This window comes from Ptychodera flava, chromosome 18 (assembly GCF_041260155.1).
Source record: "Ptychodera flava strain L36383 chromosome 18, AS_Pfla_20210202, whole genome shotgun sequence".
NCBI classification, from domain to species: Eukaryota; Metazoa; Hemichordata; class Enteropneusta; family Ptychoderidae; genus Ptychodera; species Ptychodera flava.
The window spans coordinates 6020827-6045060 of record NC_091945.1 but is presented as its reverse complement, the minus strand read 5'-3'; the positions used below and the strand labels follow the sequence as shown (position 1 = coordinate 6045060).

Here is a 24234-nt window from a genome sequence, read left to right as displayed (position 1 = left end):
TTACCGACCTTGACAAGGTAATACGTCGACTAATAAATGTTCATCGTACACCGGACGAATGTGAATCAAATGATTTTATGGGAATGGACACGGCAACATTGTTATCAGTTATCATGGCAGTACCCAAATGCTGCAGGACCGAAGACAAATTTCAATATGAATTTGACCGTCACAACGTAATAACGTAATCGCCCTGAGTTTTCATCAACATGTCATCGTTGGTCGGTAAACCATTGAATGAGACGCTTACGGGCTAACTACTTGAATACAGTGCAAAACACCATCCTAATCCTGAAATTTACATGTAATGAAGACGGGTCTGATATCAAATTCGCCTGGAATCGATGGTAGTCATATTAGGCGAGCGGCAGACACACCCATTTTTCACACTTAATGTACCCACCTTACATACGGCCACATCATACATCATTTGAAAGCTTATTATCTCTACTTCAAGAAAATTGACGATGTGGAGCTGCCAAGTAGGGCCATAACCCCCTAATTTGCATAATTCACATGGGTACCCAATTTGCATAAATGTGATATAAAATTAGGAAATTCATTGTTAACTACTCTAAACATACTTTTAAACTATTGAGTGATATATCAAATGAAAGGTATTTGCATGTAGAATACAAAATTGATATCCAAAAAGATATTTAAAATGGTTTTACTGGAATATTTTCATATTAATACTGAAAAAAATATTTAACCCTTTTGAATAACAATATCTTAAAAATTTGAACACATACAGCCACATCATACAGCCACATTATACATCATTTGAAAGCTTACTATCTCTACTTGAAGAAAATAGACAACATTTAGTTGTCAAGTACGGCCGTAGCCCCTAATTTGCATAAGTCCCACGGGTACCCAATTTGCATAAATGCGATTAATATTAGATATTTATTATTCACTACTCGAAAAATACTTTTAAACTATCGAGTGATATATCAAATGAAAGGTATTTGCATGTAGAATACTAAAAGACATCCAAAAATATATTTATATTCATTTTACTGAAATATTGTCATAAATATATTGGCAAAATATTTCCCCTTTTCAATAACAATATTTAAAAAAATTTAATACAAAAAGCCAAATCTTACAGCATCATCATACGTTATTTAAAAGCTTACTATCTCTACTTCAAGAAAATTGACAATGTGGAGCTGTCAAGTACGGACGTGGTCCTTAATTTGCATAATTTACATGGGTACCCTATTTGCATAAATGCGATATAAAATTAGAAATTTATTAACTACTATAAACATACTTTAAACTATCGAGTGATATATCAAATGAAAGGTATTTGCACGGAGAATACAAAATGGATATCCAAAGAGATATTAAAATGATTTTACTAAATTTTTTTCGTACTAATGTAGAACAATATACTTTCCCCTTTTTAATAACGATATTTTAATAATTTTAACACATAGAACAGCATCACACAACCACATCAAACGTTATTTGAAAGCCTATTATCTCTGCCTCATGGAGAAAGACGATATGCAGATGACAAATAGGGCTGTAATGATTTAATTTGCATAATGCAAACGGGTACCTAATTTTCATGAATACAATATAAAATTACAAAAATCAATTGTAAAGTACTCTAAACTTAGTTTTTAACTATCAATTGATATATCAAATGATAGGTATTTGCATGTAGAATAGAATCATGAACTCCAAACGTGTATTCAAAATATTCTTATTGAATATTTTCAATTAAATCGTAAACGTTTTGACTAGTTTATAATATTCAAAATATTGTGTACTAATAGCGAATAATGCTAAAGTTTTGGGGATAAATATCTGAATTTGTTTTGCAATTGATTTTTTGTTTATTAAGGATACGAAAACTGGAACATTTTCCTGTCTAATTCCCATATAGCTGAACAACAAGAATACATAAAACCAATTGGAACTAATTTGGGATAATTGGGTCTTCATATTTTGCAAATTTTCTAAAGCGTGTTTTGTGCTCCATAGTTGAGTGTTGAAATATAACAAGTTACTCTTAAAAACATTACAAGTAAAAAGAAAAGCAGATGAGCTTAAATTTGCAAATTAAACCGACATTACTTCACCATCCAATTATCCAAAATTAGTTTCAATCTTGTTATAAATAGCTGTGTGTTGAATCATGACCCTTTTGTATTATTGATGTCATTTTTGTTTCAATTTCTCTAGAAATCTTGTTTGATGGAGACATCATTGGTTACTACATCTGTGTTACATCTGTATTTTCAGTTCAGTTATGTGGAATATGTAGACGGAAGGCACCATATTTCATTTATCGTATTTATTGTCATATAATGAAGGAAAAGCAACTCAACACACCGTTCATATCTTCGTTGTTTGCATTTTGTGTATGATATTGTGTATATTGTCAGTGTATATTATGTTTGGCTGTTTTATATATCGTGTTAATTAGCCATGGCGATTATTCTAGTTAAGAGTAAAACACTAGCACCACTTACAAGTTGGTACCTTATGCTAAAAATACAAGTGAACAAAATGACGCCCACGAGGAAAGTTCGTGGGCCGCCCAATTATAAGTGGATGATGCAGTCCAACCTTTCACAGATCAAAATTCATTGACTATTTTCTCAAATAAATCGTGAAGAAATAAACAACATACATCAAAGATACGACTGATTTACACGGAAAATTGAGACAATAAAAGTTCCGGCCAATGCGACATTGGTAACACTAGACATTGTTTCAATGTACACTAATACAACGCACAATGAACCAATGGAATCAGTCGACAGAGCATTAAATCAGGAAAAATCATCAAATGATTGCATAATCAAACAACCAACAACAAAATACATGATAGCTATGCTGAAAATAATCTTGAAAAACAACACTTTCAAGTCAACAGTGAATTTTACCGTCATGTATTTGGGTGCGGTACGAGATCTCCAGTTTTACCAGAAATTCCCGACATTACATTTCACAAGACAAAATGAGAATAATTCAGCAACACACTGAACAAATATCGCTCTGACTGAGATTCAGAAACGATGTATGATTCTCATTGGAACTCAACACAAGCTTAATTAATTCATATCAAACATGAAAAAATGCATCATACTTTCAAATTTTCGAAAGCTCCTCTCAAGAAATCATATCGTTAGACCTCATTATCTATAAAGGTCATCGGTGGAACAAAGAGGACATTCTCGACTGCAAAACACACACAAAACCAACAGATACATTGCGGTTCACGAAACCAAACGGCAACATTCAAGGGCCTTCTTAAACGCGAAACATTACGATACATTAGAACAATCATGCAACAACAAGGCAATAGAGAATACAAGATATTTTGAGATACAAGTAATGAAATGCGACCAAACGATTCTAAATCTTGTTAAATTATTACTAACTTTGGACAATCGGATGACATTTAAATGTTATTAAATTTTCATTAAATTAATTTCAAAACCTTGGAATCGTAAATAGTAAAAGGGAACCAAAACATTTTCAGGTCCCCTATATGCTGATCAAAATCTCCAAGTACCCCTCTACAATCTCCCAAAATTTTCGAATCCAATCCGAATTCCTCTGCCTCTCACCGTTATTTTTGAGCGTAGCCTAATCACATACATAAGAAACGGAAATATAAGCGTTACGATGATGCCAAACTTCACAAAACCTACAACAGTCAGATCTCCGATTCAAATGAGCGTACACAAATACAGCCTGAACGAACAGTAGACATCCTAGCTTCCGTACTTGAACAAACTGAACTTTCAGTGGAACAACTCGATTGGTAACACCTACAATCATTCAATCAGTGCACATGTTTCACCAAAAAAAATGAAGGACTGATGAAGACAACTCTGTTCTCGAAAGGTAGCATCAAAGGATCGCAGTGTCACATTAGTCTTGCTACCCCATAGGGCAGAACACGTAGATTAGGGTTACGTCTCGCCATGGTAAATCAACACTATACATAAAACGGCCAAACATAACATAATATACACTTACAATATACACATGTACCGTACACAAAATTCAAACAACTAAGATATGAACAATTTGCGGAGCTGTTTTTCTTATTACATGTCACCAATTGTGTCTGCTGTCGAATTAATCTTCCCTGCACAGACCTTTGTTCCTGCCAAGGCAGCGATAACTGTGGCAACCCTTTTACTCATGACAATGCTGGTGAAGAAGAGGATGATGAATTCCTACAATTACTAGATTTACTGGAAATGACATGAATGATTTGGATCATGAATCATGCCATTACTTTGACTGCAGCTTACTCTGACACATTGTTTCAGCTACAAAGCTACATTTCAACAACTATAATAGTGTCTTTCGTGTGGATCTTTTTGTTGCATTGATACTTAAATTAATTTTTTTAAATACCATTATTGAAAAGAGGAAATATTTATATCGACAGAAATATGAAAATATTTCCGTAAATTAATTTAAATATCACTTTTGATATCAATCTTGTGTTTTACATGCAAATACCATTACCACAGACCATATATCACTCGATAGTGTAAAAGTGTGTTTAGAATAGTTAACAATGAATTTTCTAATTTCATATCTCATTTCTGCAAATTGCTTACCAATGTAATTTATGGACATAAAGGGGTACGGCCTTCCTTGATAGCTCCACATTGTCAATTTTCTTCAAGTAGATATAATAAGCTTTCAAATGACGTATGATGTGGCTGTATGATAGGACTCTATGTGTTAACATTTTTAAAATATTGTTATTCTAAAGAGGAAAATATTTTTCCATACAAATATGAAAATATTTCAGTGAAATACATTTCAATATCTCTTTGAATATTCATTTTGTATTCTACATGTAACTACCTTTCATTTGATATATCACTCGATAGTTTAAACGTATGTTTAGAAAAGTTAACTATAAATTTATAATACTATATCGCATTTATGCAAATGGGTATGCGTGTTTATTATGCAAATTAGGGGGTTATTGCCCGATTTGGTAGCTCAAAATTGTCAATTTACGTGAAGTAAAGATAATAAGCTTTCAAATGACGTATGTTGTGGCTGTGTGTTGTTGCTGTATGTGTTAAAATTTTAAAATATTGTTATTCAAAAGGGGAAATATTGTTTTCCATATAAACATGAAAATATTTCAGTATAATCAATTTAAATATCTCTTTGAATATCCATTTTGTATTTTAAATGGAAAGATCTTTCATTTGATATATCACTCGATAGTTTAAACGTATCGTTAGAGAAGGTAACAATAAATTTCAAATATTATATCGCATTTATGCAAATTGGGCACCCTTGTTAATTATGCAAATTAGGAGGTTATGGCCCTACTTGGCAGCTCCACATTGTCAATTTTCTTAAAGTAGAGATAATAAGCTTTCAAATGACGTATGATGTGGCCGTATGTAAGGTGGGTACATTAAACTCCTAAAATAAGGCCCTTTTTGTGGATTCGCCGCTCGCCTAATACATGTTGGATACGAACGACAGCAGAGAGTTATCTATCTGTGACGTATGACGCTTGACGAGCGGTCTATGGCATGCAACTTGCGCTTGATGAAATGACGTACTTTTCTCTATGTTCATGTTTTCTCAACTTCTCTCCTTTGACTTTTATGCCGCCGACAGGCTATGGCTCATCTTAAGTAGCATAAATGACTCCAGAAACGGTCTTCACCCACAGAAATGCTGTACAGAGTGAGGACGAACTATTGTCTCAGAAATTCTCGTAGTTTGATTAGTGTTAATCGGTTTTCAAGGCGCGTGAAGATCTAAAAAATGGCTGCTTACTAGAATCCTCGGTTACTCTAACCGTAATGGATCACAGCATGGAGCTGTTCTTTTTATCTCCATGATCACAGACACCGCAAATGTACATCCACATACAAACGCAGATATTTTTGTTGTCAGCCAATATTGTTTTCTCTATATCACTCATCGGGCTCGCTTTCATTCCGCAGCCGTGAGTCGTTTCCGAGGTCGAATCGAATGCTGCCATAAACTTACACTATAGTGTACGCTTGTCATGGAGGTAATTAGTCCAAGCGCTTGTGTAGACGGCATCGAGATGCCGTAGCAGTTCCGACAGTTAGCTCGAACAGTTAATATTCATTTAAACCTTACAACTAATCAGTCAACAGATTATGCATAATCCCTTCCCTGGCACTCCCCAAGTGTATTTACTCATCAGCTACTGTGTAGATTGCGCTCTAAAAAGAGTACAACGCTCCCAAAATTCACCCATTTTAGCCTCATTTCGACCGTTGACACTGATTTCAATGAGTGAATATACTGTTGAAGTTGAACACTTTGATTTCACTATCTGGTTTTTAGTGTTTTGTCGGTTGAGTACATTGTTTATTGCCATTCAAAAGGAAAAACCCGAACCAATTTACTAAATCGCCTTTTTCTCAGTTCGGCATTTTGTCACATTGCAGCACGTTCAAAAGAGTTTAACTCGAGAACGCGTGAACGGAAGTTCACCAGATTTTCACAGACGTTTGTCGAGTAGGTTGTCTCCAAAACCGTGTCTCAGTTTTTTTATGAAGATTTTTAAAGTCGAGTTATTGCTGCTTAATGAGGCGGCATTGTAAGACTAATCGGTGGATAAACTTTGACTCAACGATGTGAAAAAACTAAGGCCTTTTTCAAAAATCTGAGACACGGTTTTGTAGCCAGTATTCTGAAGACCAATTGCCCGTTAACACCTAAACAATAGCCCCTATCCGCTCAGACTTAAACTTTTTTACGTGAGACCACCATTTTCTTTACACTTTCACTAAGATCTTCAAAAAAATTCATCGCACACTAATTTTCTCGATAAAACAAAAAAATTCATAAAAATAGCTTTCAGGTGATATATAATACTTGGGTAAAAGTACATATCTTGATGGCAAAATTCACGTTTGAAAATAGGTCGTCGCAAAGGTGGAAAGCTACCTTAATATGAGTTGTTAAAACTTTTCAAAAGTAAGTGACAAAGTCTCCATTGCAACAAGTGCTAACATGGAGCTGTTCTAGTCTTTGTCTTGAATAAAATAATAGAGTAGAACTATCGGTATGTAGCTGAGGACAAAAAAAGCACAATTAAACTTGATTTTAAATCATGACTGTGGATAAATGGGTGCCTTGTCATGGCTAATGCTTTGCATCCCCTAGTGTTCCCTTGCCCAAAATTGATGCCAGCGGTGTTGTCTGAACTGTATTTGCCATGTGACAACAACAAGCTTGTAATCACATACTCAAAGATAATTTGCCTTTCAATTCAGGTTATGTGGGCGTAGAGATTGCTATCGATATAAAATAGAAGTTTTTTCTAGGAGTCTGTGTTGCAGGTCACGTTGACAGGTCACGTCAGAGACCATTTTGTGATCTGGGGCATGGGGCATAATGAGGACAAGGTCAGCTTGTCCCTCCACACCTGTCCTGGTGCCAACTTGTATAATATCCATAGGAATCATGGGAACTTGTTGTCAGAGCTTTGTAGCTTTGTGTGATTCCTTTAAAAACTGCCTGATCAGACTTAGCCAGAGAAGTATTCAGACCAATGAGATACCGTTAATGTGATAATACAAAATTTAATTGCCCCACAGAGTTGACAACATGAAATGATGACTATATCTTGTGATTGTAATATCCATAACTTTAAGGTAATCAACAATTTTAGACATTGTTGTTGTCCTTGATTATGAAAGAAGACATTTTAATCTTTCTGTGAGTAGATCTGTGCAAAATGTGAAGACGTGATGTTTTCTTGGTTCATATTGCCAAAGGACAAGAAGTTGTCTTTCTAAGAGTTGTTGAATGGAATATCTCTAGAACCGACTTCAAAGTACCTCAGTTCATGCTGTAGTCTGTAGACAGCTCAATGGCTGGTAGAACTTGTAGTGACAAAAATTTGGTTTCATAATATCAGGGCTGTATTGAGGCAGTAGCAAAATTGATATCTTCATTCAAACTAAAATTTTCATATCGAACTACTATGGAATTAACAAATTTTGTCTTGATTGCACATGATATAGTGAAACTCATCCTCATCTGTGTTTGTATCACACTTAGTGCAGATTATGTCTTCACCTTCATTTTAAAATCTCTTTTAAATTTAATATCTATGTGTAGTCTATTATGATACCTTTTCTGCACATACCTGTTGTTTCCATTTTAAAATGTAGTCATTAATTATCTTATCTGTTAATTTTTTCACCCTTTATCATTTTGCCAAAAATAATCCATTGACTTCTTGCATTACCATTGCCCAGGCCATACAATATACCATTACATCAAGGATCAAGCTGTTTTCTTTTTAGTGCGTGTTCTATACCAATATTAACCATCATCTTCTTAATAAAAGTTAAAATTTGGTGCCTGCCCATCTTATCTTGCACTGCTAGGTTTCTTTCTGATGGATTACTGGGAGAAGCATCTTACACAGCTTAATTGAGATTCATCAATTTTTCTATAGGAGTCCTATCTGTATATTTTCAGCTCCCCAGATTTCACAGATCCATAAGTTAGTATTGGTCTAATAGCATGGTCAAAAATATTAATCAATGCTCAATTATTCATATTCTTTGATGAACTAGGAATTTTTCTGATGTAAAGAAAGCTTTCAGTGCCTTCTTGTATAGAGTCTCTTTTGCCATTAATCTTCCCATTACATTTGAAGTCTATACCCAAGTACCGGTGTTTGTAACTCTGAACAATTTCTAATTTCATGTTATCATAATGAAAGTTGTATTTAAATGTGAAGACACTAAACTCTTTGACACTCAAAACTAGGAATCTCCTCTGTCATCTTCTGAGACAAACAAATTTTTAGCTTTTGAAAGTCACAGATTTCAGAAAAAAGGTTAACATGGTGTTGATATATATGGTATAACTTGTTTCAGAGAAGACACTGTCATGCCAGGAAAAGTTCTGTTACAACAGTCATTTGCAGTAATTTGAAGAAACACCAATTTGTTCTCTCCCAATGGCTTGGTCATTCTCTTAATGGCTAAGGAGATAATTACCATTTATTTACATTATAATTCTGCTCATGTAAGTGCAAAAAATGAAATGCAGGCATACATGTAGTTGTGTTTATCTGAAAGTCCACCAGTAGTTCACAGTCAGTGTGAATATGACAGCAATGTACAAAAGGGAAAGATACCGGTAATTCCTAAAATTCAACAATATTTGAAATTCAAAATGCCTGCCATCAGTGTGTTATCGCTACAGGGACAAATTAAATTTCCAATTTAGAAAAAAAAAACATGAAAATTTTTCTTAGAGCTTTATAAATGAAATGAATCCCCCCAAGTGGCAGATCAGAAAAGAATTTATGTAAAAATCTGATGGAGAGTCCAAATTCCATTCTTGTTACACATTCTAGCATATGTTCTGGTTGAGCAGACCAAGAGATTTCAAATGGATTCATTCACCATATAATAAAGACCTTTTCTAGAAGTTGTAAGAAGTATTTGCAAAGGCTTAGATGTCATGTCTGCAGCTGGCACCATGACAACCAACACCCTGAAACAATGTTTCAGCTTGCAGGCTGGTATTAAAACTAAAAAAAAATTGAATATTGACATTATCGTACCCTACTTCATGGAGCAGAATTTGTTTTGCTACAATTTCATGTTTCACAAGGGCCGAATATTTGTTGGAAGTTTTTACTGTCCATATCTTTTACTGGTGACAAATGTAAATGTATTTAATTATTTTACCAAAGTGTTTACAAAAATGGAAGCCATTTGAATTTGGTATCTGAGTATATTTGATATTGTTCACTTCTCTAATCTGAAAATTGGGATTATAAGACATCTTGATAACCAAGAAAAACTTTTCAATCTTTCCTTGAATATATATTGAGCAAATATTTAAGATCTTGTTTTCAAGTTTGACACCGCCTACAGCTAAAAAGTTGTTTTCTAAGAATCATTGAATGTACCTGTAGTATCTTTAGAAACCACTTGAAAGCTCCTTTGTTCGTGATATAGAAATGTAAACAGCTTGCTATCTGGTATCATTGTAATGACAGATATATGGTATTTGCCTCCATAATGTCAGCAGACCCAGGTGTGTATCCGGTTATTTGTGAAGCAGTAAAAGTTTTGATTGAGAGGTGGTATTAAATTTAACGACAACTGCACCCTTGATACTCATAAGAGGGACTATCCTCTGTCATCATAACAGAAATATTGTTTGCTTTTCAAAGAAATTTAACGTATTGAGGCAACACAATGTTGATGTCAACAACTTTTGTGTCAGAGTCTGTGCTAGGAGAAAATAGTGTTCTGTCACAGTAGCAATGTATTAGTTGTTCATTTGAGGACTCCACACTCTTATTAAGTGGGAATCTCCTCTGAAAAAATATAAGCTTTTCACTGAGTTATGAAACTTTCTAAACCTGATGTTGATGTTGAACTTCAGTGTCAGAGAAGTGAGTCATGTCTTGAAAAGTTGTATTTCACTAGTCGCCTATACATTAAAAAAAAACAAATCTGTACTGATGCATTAGTTTTGCAGTTGTAAATTCTAATTGTGCTGATTTTCCAAAATTATGAAATGGTGTGTTACAAATGTTTCTAAAATGATGGACAATCAGGGTTTTGCAGTTGTAAATTCTAATTGTGCTGATTTTCCAAAATTATGAAATGGTGTGTTACAAATGTTTCTAAAATGATGGACAATCAGGGAGTAGTGAAAATACCGGTATTGCAGCAGTGATGTGAATATCATTGTCAAGGTGTACACTCATAGTGTATTTGCTACTTGCCAACAGTCTGGGTTTTGGCGACAATTTGTCGTTGAAGCAATGCAGTATGTACAGGTCTAAACTTGACGACACATTTGCCTTGACACTCAGATTCCTAGCCTAGACTCTAAACAGAGTGTTTTGGCCTTGCAGTTCTTTTTGCCTTTGCCACACTCCATCTAGCCGCAACATCCGTAATTTTGTTAAAGCAATAAAAAATGCTCTATTTACTGGAAAAGGGCTCCAGCTGAGGAAAATTATGTCACTCATGTCCCCATGTGATTCATTCAGAAGGAGCTTCACACTCTACCTAATTAATGTTTCCCTGATATCATGGCTTGAGATAAGAAATTGATAAGAAATGATAAGAAATTTGGATCCAGGATAATTCCAGATGTCATAATCATCCCTACTGTGGAAGGCATTTCACTATCTGTAACTAATTCTATTACTGTTTACACTCAAATGGTAGCACTGATAGCATTAATTAAAAAGTTCCAAGGTTGTAAATAGTTCACATATTTTAACATTTCCTGCCATCTGGCTATTGTAGCTCTTTATGTATACATGGCCAATACCAAGGGGTGGAATATTTGATGGGGGAGGGGGGGAATCTAGAAGATTGGCGAGGTAGAATTATGATTTTACCTGATCCTTTGTACATTATTTTTTCCCACTCTCCCACCTTTTCTTTATGTCAAGCCTCTCTTGCTGATTATTTTAGGACATTTGCAAATAAATTTATGTAGAATCTGCTTGTCCAATTGCTATAGTGACATGCATTGCCCATATTTGGACTCGGTGTGCTATACTACAGCTGTTGAATCTCACGCAATGTTATTTACAGTAAATTTTCTAAATCCAAAAGTATAGGTCCTGGATTTGATGTATTCATCCAAATGTGGGCTCTGGGCCGAGGCGTGATACGTAAAAAAATTCACGTGAGGACGTCTATTCTCCCATAGCTTTACACAGGCACATGAATCTATGTATATGATAAAGTTATTATTGTCACTTGTATAGCTGAATATCTGTTTAAATTTTGATTTGGGCCTTTTGTTTATAGCCTCTCTTCATCAGAGCTTTTGAAGTATTGGTAAAAACAGATGTACGCAAGTTAGAATGATCCATTGCATGTTCATTTACGGTACTAGATAATTGCACATCTGAATGTGTGCAAATAAATAAAAAGTATGTTTTCAACTTCAACACTATTTCATGATGTTCTGATGAAAACTTTTGAAATTAAACTTAAATGTGTTTTATTTCTTCAGATTTTTTCCTGTTTGCAAGGATGCGTAGATGATACAGATTTTGATACTGCTTTTAGTCAAAGATTCACACCGGCAATTATCATGTCTCAGAAGAACAGTGTTGTCCACAGTGGTTCTGGAAATTCCCTGACTAAGGAGGCAATTCTCAGTGAACTGGACAAGTTTGGGCAGAAAAATGGGAATAAGAATAACAATGAGACAGTCACAAACAATGGTGAAAGTAACAATGAAGGTGAGCCAGATTTTGTTCAAAACGAAAATATAATTGTGGTATAGATCTAGCAGGACTAAGTCTCAACTAGTGGAAACTATGGTGAGAGAGAGAGAGAGAGAGAGAGAGAGAGAGAGAGAGAGAGGAGAGAGAAAAGTAGAAGAAAGTATTTCTATGGTTTCCTAAAATAGTAAGATTTTGTAACATCAAGAATGTGTATTCTTGATTCCTTATCAAAAGAAGCAGAATTGACAGATGCAAGTTGGTGTTTGGAGTTTTAACGGCAAGCAAAGGTACAGCAAAAAACAGGATGGTTGGACAGTCTCATATACATTACGTTTACTTTTTGTATGTGTCACACAAGTTTTGTAGATAACATTGTAGATAAAAAGAACCGACTCATTTGTGTGACTGGATAGAGCACACAAGGGAATTGCTAAATTACTAAGCTACTGCAGTGAACTGCAATAAAACTGCTCACACTAATTAGTTTCAGCTGTACCTAGCTTGCAAAGTCGACAACATTGTATGTCCCATGCAGACAGTTTGTCTGGAGAAGTTGAAATAAACAAGATTTGTACATGGACCAGTGCACCGTAAAATGTTACATTGTATCTTAATCTTGAACACAGGGTGCCAATCGTAAACTTCTATATACAACCCCAGACAGAGCTAGTTTTGCCTTTGGACGAGCAGAATTTTTTTGTCTGTATCAAGTAACCTTGGTCAACACTAAAGTAGCCACGGGTGAAACAGAAACTGCCCAGTTATAACACACTACACGCCAATCTGCCAGCTGGCTACAGCTGAAACTAATTAGTGTAAGCAGTTTTATTGCAGTTCACTGCAGTAGCTTTACTAATTTAGCAATTCCCTTGTGTATTCTATCCAGACATTCAAATGAGTCGGTTCTTTTTATCTACAATGTTATCAACAAAACTTGTGTGCCACCTACAAAAAGTAAACGTAATGTATATGAGACTGTCCAACCATCCTGTTTTTTGCTGTATTTGATTGCGGATATAAGACCTCTGGGGTGAAAATGTGCTACATTGAAATTATGACGAAATCTTCAATTTTGTATTTTCGGGGAATTTTTACCGTTTTGGTCAAAAAAATTCTTCTCTAAAACCGCTTTGATATTTGATACACAGGTTCAAAGGGGGTTATTTTAAGATGATATATTGAAATTACGATGCAATTTTGTTTTTTGGGGGGACAATTTTCGCCATTTTTGGTCAAAGAATGGATTCTCAAAAAACTGCACGCCTGACAGCTTTGGTTGACATGTTCTCAGGGATGAGAATATATTCAAATTATGATGAAATCTTCAATTGTGTAATTTTGCAGCTATTTTGTCATTTTTTGTCTGGCCACATGAAATGAGCTATCATAGATTTCCACCTTCTTCATCAACACATGTTAAAAGTAATTATTCACTACATAACACAGCAGTGCTATATCGGCCGCAAAGTCTCTTGTTGATATTTATGTTCAGAATTTAAAATATACTGAATATACTTTTTTTCCTTGATCCATTCGATAGGTTGAACTGCCAAGTATTATGCTTGTAAAATAGTCCATATACTTTTGAAGTTCAGTGAAAAACAATGTGTACGTGTGGGATTGTTTGTGAAGCAGAAAGATTTGAGGTGATGGAGACAGAGACGGCGGCTCTAATTCTTCAAACTTATTACTAGAGCTTCGTTGAACCATTGTCGTAAACTACGCACCTCTTTACGGCAACAGCTTAGCCCTACCCGTTAAGAGGCTGTGGTTGATTACTCAGAGATTTTGGATCTATCGCGACTTTGATTGGTCAGAGATGAATCAAGTTAGAAAGAATTACATAAACTTAACATACGTACCGGTATGCATATATGCATGTCAATTTGTTTAATGGTACAATCCAATGTGGATGCCAGGTAACCATGTACAATGTATCCTATTGGAATGCTGCAAGGTCTCATTTCACTGCAAACAACTACATTCAGAGGATAATTTATTGACTATTTCTTTGTTTGATAGTGAGCGGACCTTCACAACTCACTGATGATGCACTCAACACTGATGCAACTGACACAAAACCTGACTCTGAGAACTACGAAGAAACCATCAACAGTACATTTACTTCCTATTGGTAAGTTATGTATTTTAGTTCAACAGCAAAAGATCAATGTGAGTTCTTAAAAACGTTCTGAACTTTTGGTGACTCACATTGGGGTTGTTAAGACATGCTGGTAATAGCAAGGCTCTCATCACATAGTTGGTGAAATGCTGTTATCTGCTACATCAATAGCAAATGATAAAGTATGGCCCCCATATTTTTTTGTGAAACAGTTTTACTGAAACTACTGGTCTGATAGATTTTAACTGTTGTTCATAGGTTTCAAGAGGGCAACATAATTCAGATTTGTCCCTATCATTATGTAGTGTATGTCTGTTTTTTAAAAGAAGTATTTGACCAAAAACTAGTCTTTTTTAGAAATCATTAGGGTCACATTACTGACAAAATTTGGTTTGTAGGTTCTTGCTCAGATCTGTTTGAATGGTGGTGAAATTTTTGCTCAAAGTATAGAGTATAGGACCTGGCATTCATCTCTACATCACTGATCAGTTTGCATAAAAATTCTACTCTTTTCAGTCAAGAATGGCAGAATTTATTTGGGTCAAGCAATTACATGTCAATTATTCGCTCACAAGGATTCAAAGGAAATCTTCGAAGCAGCAGATTTAGGAGTGTTTGTTGGAGAGTAAGTATTGCTCCTTTAACTGTTGTCGTTTGTCTTTGATTGCTTACTTTTTTCATATTGCATAGAATCATACAGATCTAGAGTCCAAATATCAATACCCCATCCCAGTCATTTTTAACTTTCATAATAACTAAATATCATTCCAATGAGGAAAAAATAAATGCCTTGGAAAATCAACTTGTCTGGATATTCCAAATATGTAATTCCATTGAATTCTTTCAATTCATCCTTGGCAAAAGCTTTATACAACAAATTGAACCAATTTTCATTTTCTTATCATATTCCTGGCGTTTACTGGCATATTCCTGATAAGATTGAACAGGAAAGACAGTTCCAAATTTGGTCAAATTCATTAGAAAACAAAAACTTGGAAAGACCTTAATTTATATCATAATATGCATCTAGAATACTTGTCATTCCATGTCAAATGCATATTTTTGATTCAAAGGTGTTTTTACAATTAAAGTATGCAGTGTGAAATTTCTTCTAGAGAGCAATTTTAATTACATTAGCTGACAAAAGCCACTTTTCTTTAATATTCATGATTTGTTGGACCAAACTCTTGTGGTAACAGTTTAGTCTTATCTCAAAAAACTGAGTTTTACGTGTGCAGTGTTAAGAAGTGACGATACCTGTATGGAAGTCCAAATGTGCATTGATGATTGATGTGATCAGATCACTACATCCTTATATACACTTGAAATACTTTAAATTGGTAAAAAGTAAAATTCAAATGGACCATGGTACAAAAAACCCCCACTTGCACAAGTACTTGATCACAAATGATAAGATTTGTTTGTACACATTTATATAATACTACCAAAGCCTAAGGTATTTACGCTTTCTGAAATCCACAGCTTTATCTAGAATGTCTTCCTGACGACCAGAGTCAGTGGGTGAATAAGGTACAAGAAAGTAGACAGAAGTATGATGACATCAAGCAAATTCATGTGACCAATCCCAGAGTGCAGAAAAGTGAAGAGGAGGTTGTCTATCATCCACTGTCCCTTGATGAAGAGGTAATGTGTCACAATCAAGTTGTCATGTTGATGTTTGTATGAGTGTTCTAGTTGCATTTTCTTACTTTTGAAGGTGTAACTCCTTCAACGTCAGATCCTGTTCGCAAACAACTGTAAGTGGAATGTCATTAGCAGATATCAATAGAGTTGATTTCTAGTGTTGTCAAACAGGCAATGTTGTCCTTTCAGCTTAAATTGAGCATCTCATGGCTGATGTGCTTTGACCCAGGGTGCTAGCTACGATATAGCAGTGCCAGGATAAGCCATTTATCCTGGAGCTGATAGGCAAGGCTGAGTCTTCATGGTAATATTGGAAAGGCTCAGTCTTTGACTTTGCTCATAGGCCTTACATGTAAGCTCCTGTTCACTTATTCTAGCAATGCTATGAGTACCCATGAAAGGAATTACAAGATTCTCAGCCTCAAGAGAAAAATGAATATTTTTAATATACCGGTATCTGCAATTGCTAGGACCATATACGGTATTTTACAACTGACCTTGCATTTTGTTTGTTTCTGAATGTTTTCATTCAATTATTGGGTCCAATATCATTTTCTTTTTGATACATGATATTGTATAAATTGTTCACTTTGTGCCTCTGTTTCTGCCAATGTTTAACTTTTCATACTTCATAAATGGTCTATGAACAGTATGGCAATTGAGTTTGATTTATATTTTATAATGAAGGCAGCAGGAAATGTGGAGGGCACTGCATTTTAGCACTTTAAGAATGCAATGTCCTTGTACAATATGTCAAAATTTTAAGTGGACCAAGGATCTGCATGTCAGTGAATGCTGCTTGCGCTTACTGCATAGTTGGATCACAATTGTCTGGAAGGAATGCATTGCATGTTGTAATGAAATAGCCACACAAACAAGAGTTCGGGTTAACCTTCAGTAATGGTATTATTGGTACTAATATAAAAATTTGTTGACATATCAAACTTTCTGAATTCTGCTTCGTTTCTACCTAGTACATGTTGCACAAAAGGGCCTGTGTTGCACATATGTACAGAGCTACCCCGGTACCTTATTTGGAGTAATAGCCATGAAAAAATCAATCTTTTTGTATGGCATCCATGATGGCCATTGAGATATAATTGATCATAAGTTTTTGCTCCACTGTCAGCAAAACCAAGCTTATCACATGGTGTAATTGTCTGTTTATGTATCGCTCATCATGCTCTGTCAACCTAGCAATTCTTTCTGAAATTGCTCGTAAGAAAAGTTTAGGGTGACCAGACTTGGATTTGTTCAAAAGATCAAAGAATTTGCACATGCATATTTTTTGGAAAAGTTTTCTCAATTTTGATCAATTTTTAGTTCACATTTGGTGTACCAATGTGAGGTTATCGTTTAGCTGAATCACTTCATTTGCATCTGATTTGCATGTCTGTATGTCTGTATATTTGTGGGTATGTGCGGATGTATGTCCGTCATACACAAAGGCTCCCATACTGCCAAAGCTACCATCTCAGTATTTGGTGTACAGGTAGATGCAGGGGTTGAGATGTGAATTTGTTAAAATGAACTTGTCAGTGTCAAAAATGTGCAAATGAGGTAAGAAAAAGTGAAATCCTGCAAATGTGCAGGAGGCATGCCAGTGAGAAACAGGCAAACTCCACTGATCTTGACTCATTTCCTGTCATTGTTTATGAACTGTTACATATTAACAGACCAGCTGCAACCATAGACAGTAGATGGGGGAAGACCGTTTATACTAAACTAAGAGGGGCTTGTTTCTGCTATGCATGTTGCTAAAGTTGACCTCCAGTACCTAAAGTTAGACCTTAATTACTTTTGTCATTCTTGTTTTTCTTGTTTAAATATTTCTTGTTGTTTTTCTGGTTGTACTGTGCAGAAATCATTGCCATAACATCAACGTAGAATTTTCCTCCACTGAACAGATAGAAACAACATTTATTGTTGATCATTGGTAACCCATACTGGTATATACCAATTCTGATCAAATTTGAGCGACACCGTATAATTGCGGTATTTTTTAGTCCCCACGGACACCGTCATGTCCGTGCGTGCGTGCATGCGAGCGTGCGTGTGTGTGTCCGTGCGTGCGTGCGTGCGTCCATCCGTCTGTTCACGCAGATATCTCAGACAGCCCATGGTCAATTTCTTTCAAACTTTGCACAAGGATAGTTCCCTACCCCATACAGATGGATGTCGATTTGTTTCACAATGCGATCAATTTTGGCCGTGTTAGAGGACTTTTTAGTTTTCACCTCCATAGACTACCATGTATAAGGCAGTCTCCATAGACTCCCATGTATAAGGCAGTCCATAGACTCCCATGTATAAGGCAGTCCATAGACTCCCATGTATAAGGCCAAGAAAAATAAAAATTTAGTTTCTCATCGTATTCATATTGCAAAAAGGATGCAGTGACACAGTTTTTAGTCCCAACTGATGAAGTCCAGGGGGCTTATAGATTGGGTCATGTCCGTCCGTGAGTCCATCTGTGAGTCCATCCGTTCACGCAGATATCTCAGATATTTTGACAAAATGACATGTGACCTTGGTGACCTTTGACCTCAAATATATATATTTGTCCATAACTCAGTAACCACAAGTGCTACACCCTTCATATATGGTATGATGGGACAGCTTATGACGCCACATATTGTACCTCATTAATTATGTGCATATCTAATTTTGAGCGAGCCAATAGAGCTCGAGGTCTGATTTTTGGTATATAGGGATAACTTAGCAATACTATTTTTTTTTCAAAATGTCACGTGACCTCAGTGACCTTTGACCTCAAATATATATATTTGTCCATAACTCAGTAACCACAAGTGCTACACCCTTCATATATGGTATGATGGGACAGCTTATGACGCCACATATTGTACCTCATTAATTATGCACATATCTAATTTTGAGCGAGTTAATAGAGCTCGAGGTCTGATTTTTGGTATATAGGGATAACTTAGCAATACTATTTTTTTTTTCCAAAATGTCACGTGACCTCAGTGACCTTTGACCTCAAATATACATATTTGTCCATAACTCAGTAACCACAAGTGCTACACCCTTCATATATGGTATGATGGGACAGCTTATGACGCCACATATTGTACCTCATTAATTATGTGCATATCTAATTTTGAGCGAGCCAATAGAGCTAGAGGTCTGATTTTTGGTATATAGGGATAACTTAGCAATACAATTTTTTGACAAAATGTCACATGACCTCAGTGACCTTTGACCTCAAATATACATATTTGTCCATAACTCAGTAACCACAAGTGGTACACCCTTGGTATGATGGGACAGCTTATGACGCCACATATTGTACCTCACAATTATGCACATATCTAATTTTGAGCGAGTCAATAGAGCTAGAGGTCTGATTTTTGGTATATAGGGATAACTTAGCAATACAATTTTTTTGACAAAATGTCACATATCCTCGGTGACCTTTGACCTCAAATGTACATAATTGTCCATAGCTCAGTAACCACAAGTGGTACACCCTTCATATTAAGTATGATGGGAGACCTTATGATGCTTCATACTGTACCTCATTAATTATGCGTACATCTAATTCTGAGCAAGCCCATAGAGCTGGATGTCTGTTTTTTGGTATATAGGGATAACTATAGGATAGAATTTTTTGACCAAATGTCATGTGACCTCGATGACCTTTACCTAAAATATACGTTTATGTCAATAAATAAGTAACACAGAGCTGCCAATGAGCTATGTCCTTTATATTTAGTAGGGTGGGCGACCTTATGACAACACACGCTTTACCTCATTAATTATGCACACATCTAATTCTGGGCAAGCGAATAGAGCTAGAGGTCTGATTTTTGGCATATAGGGATTAATTAGCAATACAATTTTTTCAAAATGTCACGTGACCTTATGACCTTTGACCTAGGTTATACATATATATTGCATAACTCAGTAACCACAAGTTCTATACCCTCCAATTTTGATAGGATATTAGACCTTAAGATGTCACATCTTGTACCTCATTATTATGCGCATATGTATTTCTTGGCTGGCCAATACAGCTAGAGGTCTGATCATTTTTCCCGATTTAGAACCATAACTTAGACATGCCTCATGTGTTTCAAATTGGGAACAACGACATAGACCTATGTGCCCATAGATCTCAACATATACACTCCAGTGATACTTCTTAATGACCACATTTCCCTGCCCCATCAAGACTAATACTCCCCTATTACAAGTGGGGACTATGTCATTGTCAATGACTTGTTCTCTGATGGCTTTCAAATTTGATATGTAGCTTTTTAGGGAGTCGCATAAGTCCTTTAATTTCAGTTGCATAGTAGGATGTTCAGATAATGCCTCAATACTGAGAAGAGCAACTGTATGCATACTTTGATATTTAACATTTAAAAATGTATACAATAGAACTAATTGTTTATCTAAAGAAAAGGAAACTATTCATACACAGTTTGTTCTGAAATTTTAGGGATGACAGTTCTTTTTGATATATAGCTTTCTTTATGTTGAAAGCTGGTGAATTGGTCCTCAGAACTCTTTCAAGTAGCTTTGGCTGATAAACTTTTGGTGTGAAAGGTACACCAGTCAGAATTTCAAAAGCTTTTTCTGTCTTGATGAGTAAAGTTTAGAGTCTTTTTGCAGGGGAATATTCTCATTGATATTTGATTTTCTGTATCTGTACTGACTTTACATACAGCAAACATCACCTAGATTAGTAAACATCAGTATTTATATGTCAGAAAAGACTCTATATCAACCAGCCTTGAATTGAAGGACAAACACTGAAATGGGGATTAAAAAATTGACATCTAGAGACGTGCCTTGAAGAGCTTTTGTAGACATAACTAAACACACTCTTTCAGAGTTTCTTCAAAGACAGTCTCATAACATCCCTTATTTTTAAAAAATGGCCAAAGTAAATTCTTTGTTTTGTGTCAACTGAAAATTCCGAAAAGTAAGCAGAAAAGCAGTAAAAAACACACAAAATTGTATACACAATCAGTTGCTAATTTTACAATTTTCTCACATATCTTGCTCATTCCTATAACTGTTCATATAATTTAACTTCACTGCATGGTCAGTGGTATATGACTGCGGTAAGCAATTATTTTGTCACAATGTAAAAGTCACTGCTTGGTTTTTGGCTAAAGAATATCAATAATGGATTTTTTTCCTGACAAACTCCAAACCCTATCCATGCCAATGCAATCAAAGGATTTACTCAGTCAGGCCTAGTCTGATTATGTATTGTTCACCAATAGGTATCTTTCAGCTATTTGCCTTTACTTTGTCTTGCTAAAAATTGGCAATGAAGCTAGGGTAACCAATTCTGCAGTGTTTACGCAATTTGGTGTGAGCAAAGTCTGAGTGATAGTTTTATTGCTTTGTTGGTTCACTGGTATGATAATCCTATCATATTCTGGGAGGAGCTTTGTAACAAAACAGCCAATCTTTAAATATTGCAAGACAACTTCCTATTCCAATAAATAAATTACTTGACACATTTATCCAACTTATTGGCTCAACCACACTGCTTCCAAGAGTGCCACTTTTATCCTGATGACTGCAGAGTAAGCACATCATTTCAGTGTTTCTGCAAGCATCCAAACTCTTGGATTCATCAACATTGAAGAAAGAGATGGCATTACACTATGTGTTGTTGGTCTTTCATGTTGGAAGCTGTTTGTTAGGTTATCAAGCAGCTGGTAGTCCAGTGGCTTCAAGTTTACCAACTGGAGCTTCAAATACCGGTACTTCAACTTTACACTCTGGTGGTTCAAGTGAGTCCAGCACACCAACTACAATTACCAGAGCTAATGGAACATGGTACAATGGCACTAATACAACTGTGACACCCCTCCTGACTACTGGTACAGCACCTCAACAAGTGCATTATTTCAATGCAACTTGTCATGATTACAATTCGACAATTTACCTTGCGATGCAAAAGCCTTGGACAGAATTAGCAGCGGAGTTCATTGGTTATATGGGGGAGGATGGTAAAAAACTGGTGACATTCATTCTAGATATGCCAGACTACAATGGTATAGATCCCATGCTGCAAGTCAACTCTGACACTGGAATATATGGCTTAGATCTTGGCAATGGTCATATGATCAATATGGTAAGACACTGTCAGTGCTGCCTCCTTCTACATATTACTACTCTTTTGGACTGCTGTTCGTGAAGACCGAGGAAATGGAAATCAAATTCACCAAAGATACAAATGTTACAGAAATAGCTCATCTCTCTACAGACTGTAAAAAAGAAGTTGCTGTACAGTTCCTGATGAAACTTGTGACAGATGGTTCAAAACACAAAAAAGAAAACTGCCTTTGCTACAAAACTGTTGAAAAATCTTTGTTTATACAAAACTGTTGTTGTATTAAATCTGATGATGAGTTGGACAACATACAAAACATAACTGAACACTGTCAGACCTTATCACAACCTGCCCCATTGCAGTATACTGAACGTACCCTCAGCATATTTGTCGTTGTTTTGGCTTGTGCATTATGCCCTTCTTAAGTTGGTCATTGCTTCCAATCAAGTCAAAGATAATGCATACTTTTTCAATTTCGGAATGTGAAAGTGAGGTACCGGTATTCTGCATGGATCATGATTCTTTATTAGGAAGAAACCAATCACCTATCACATTGAAGAATCTCTTCAAATATTGGAGGGGTGTAATCATACCCAAGAAGTCACATACTTTTTTCAAAATGTTTCCGTTAGACTTACATGTAAGTCTACTTTTGTATCATTGGCTTGTTCTTCCTTTGGGTGTTTGGATATATTTTTTGACACACTGGTATCACCACAACAGCATGATAAACAGTCCAGAACAGAGAGCCTGGAAATTCTTCATAATGGTACAGTGGCAAGATACATCAATTTTGAACTCATGCCTGAAAATCCAAAGATTATTTATAGCATTCTTGGATGTTATATATGTTTGTCATTTCTTTTTTGTATGAGAAAGAAATTCTATTGAATCTTGCATATTACATCCCCATTCAAATTCTGATAAAGACGGAAAGATGGAAAAAAGCAAATTACATGACAGTTCCTTTAAATGTAGCCTGCGCACTAAATTAAAAATTCAATCTACAAGTCAGAACCAGTCAGGTCATACAGGCCATTCATCAGAAGACAATTCTAGTGATAGGCAACAAAAGTTTGATAGGCGGCTTACAGAAAATGACAATGATAGGAATAGAGGACAATCCAGTGATGGAAGCCATTCAGAAGATGATGGAGACAAAACTGAAAGTGACCAAGATGAACCGTTGAATAAGCAGCCAAATTTAGATGATTATTCTATCTGTTTCATTCGTCAAGTTTATGAAAAGTTTATTCTAAGGAGCCATTGTTTTCCCAAAGGTGTCCATATTGTTGACAATTCTGTCGGGATAGGGTGGAATATATCAGTGTACATCATCATGATGCTCTTCAAATGTAAACGCATACATTTTCCGAACTACCAAACATTGCATCTAAGATGGGGGGTTACATTTCCTTGTGCAGTCTGCATCTGGATCATCCTATATTTTAACCTGTGTATAATAACTGAAGTTGTTGCATGCATTCTAGCTGGAATAATACTGAATGTTGACACTGTAAGTCCATATCTTTCTCTGATTTTTGTTATTATGGGCTACATACTGAGTGTCTTCAACAATTTTACAAAGTATTATAAACAATTAAAGGAGGTGACTTTTGCAGAGTTGGAGGATCATAGTAAACTAAAAAAAATACTTGTTGAATACAAATCTGACTGCCTTAAAAAAGATTCTGTTCAGATATCTGACTGCAAATCTGACCATCTTGAAGTTGAAACAAAATGTAAACATGGTGTAAACACTTTGGCATATCAGTCTGAAGTGTTATTTTATCATAACGTACCATTTGTCACGGAGCTGAAGTGGCAAGACTGCATAACACACACAGTTTTCAGTAAAGTCTGTGATGTAATATATCCGGTCCAAAAGAGACTCACATTAGCCATTTTCAAATTCTTTATAATGTCTGTCATTCTGGTGTTTTTGTTTTATGTCATTATGACATTTGATATTGAACTATTGAACCTGTAGTAATTGCTGGATTGACTACACTTCTTGGCTTGTTGCCAGCTGTTGTGTACAGGACGATATGTAGTGTTGAAAAGCTGTCAGAGGCTGAAAGCAAGGAAGTAGGAAAAGTGTTAGACAAATTAATATGCGCTAATAAA

General features: G+C 35.6%; 1 protein-coding gene across 7 annotated transcripts in view; it reads left to right on the top strand.

Moving 5' to 3' along the window:
* The window catches only part of LOC139116714 (TBC1 domain family member 5-like), a 103031-nt gene that overhangs the window by 33655 nt on the left and 45142 nt on the right, over positions 1-24234 (top strand). For all 7 annotated transcript variants that reach the window (XM_070679314.1, XM_070679318.1, XM_070679315.1 and 4 more), the window contains exons 3-6: positions 12025-12256; positions 14264-14375; positions 14880-14988; positions 15846-16007. In XM_070679314.1, coding sequence (XP_070535415.1) covers positions 12025-12256; positions 14264-14375; positions 14880-14988; positions 15846-16007 — 615 coding nt within the window. The remainder of the gene's footprint in view (positions 1-12024; positions 12257-14263; positions 14376-14879; positions 14989-15845; positions 16008-24234) is intronic.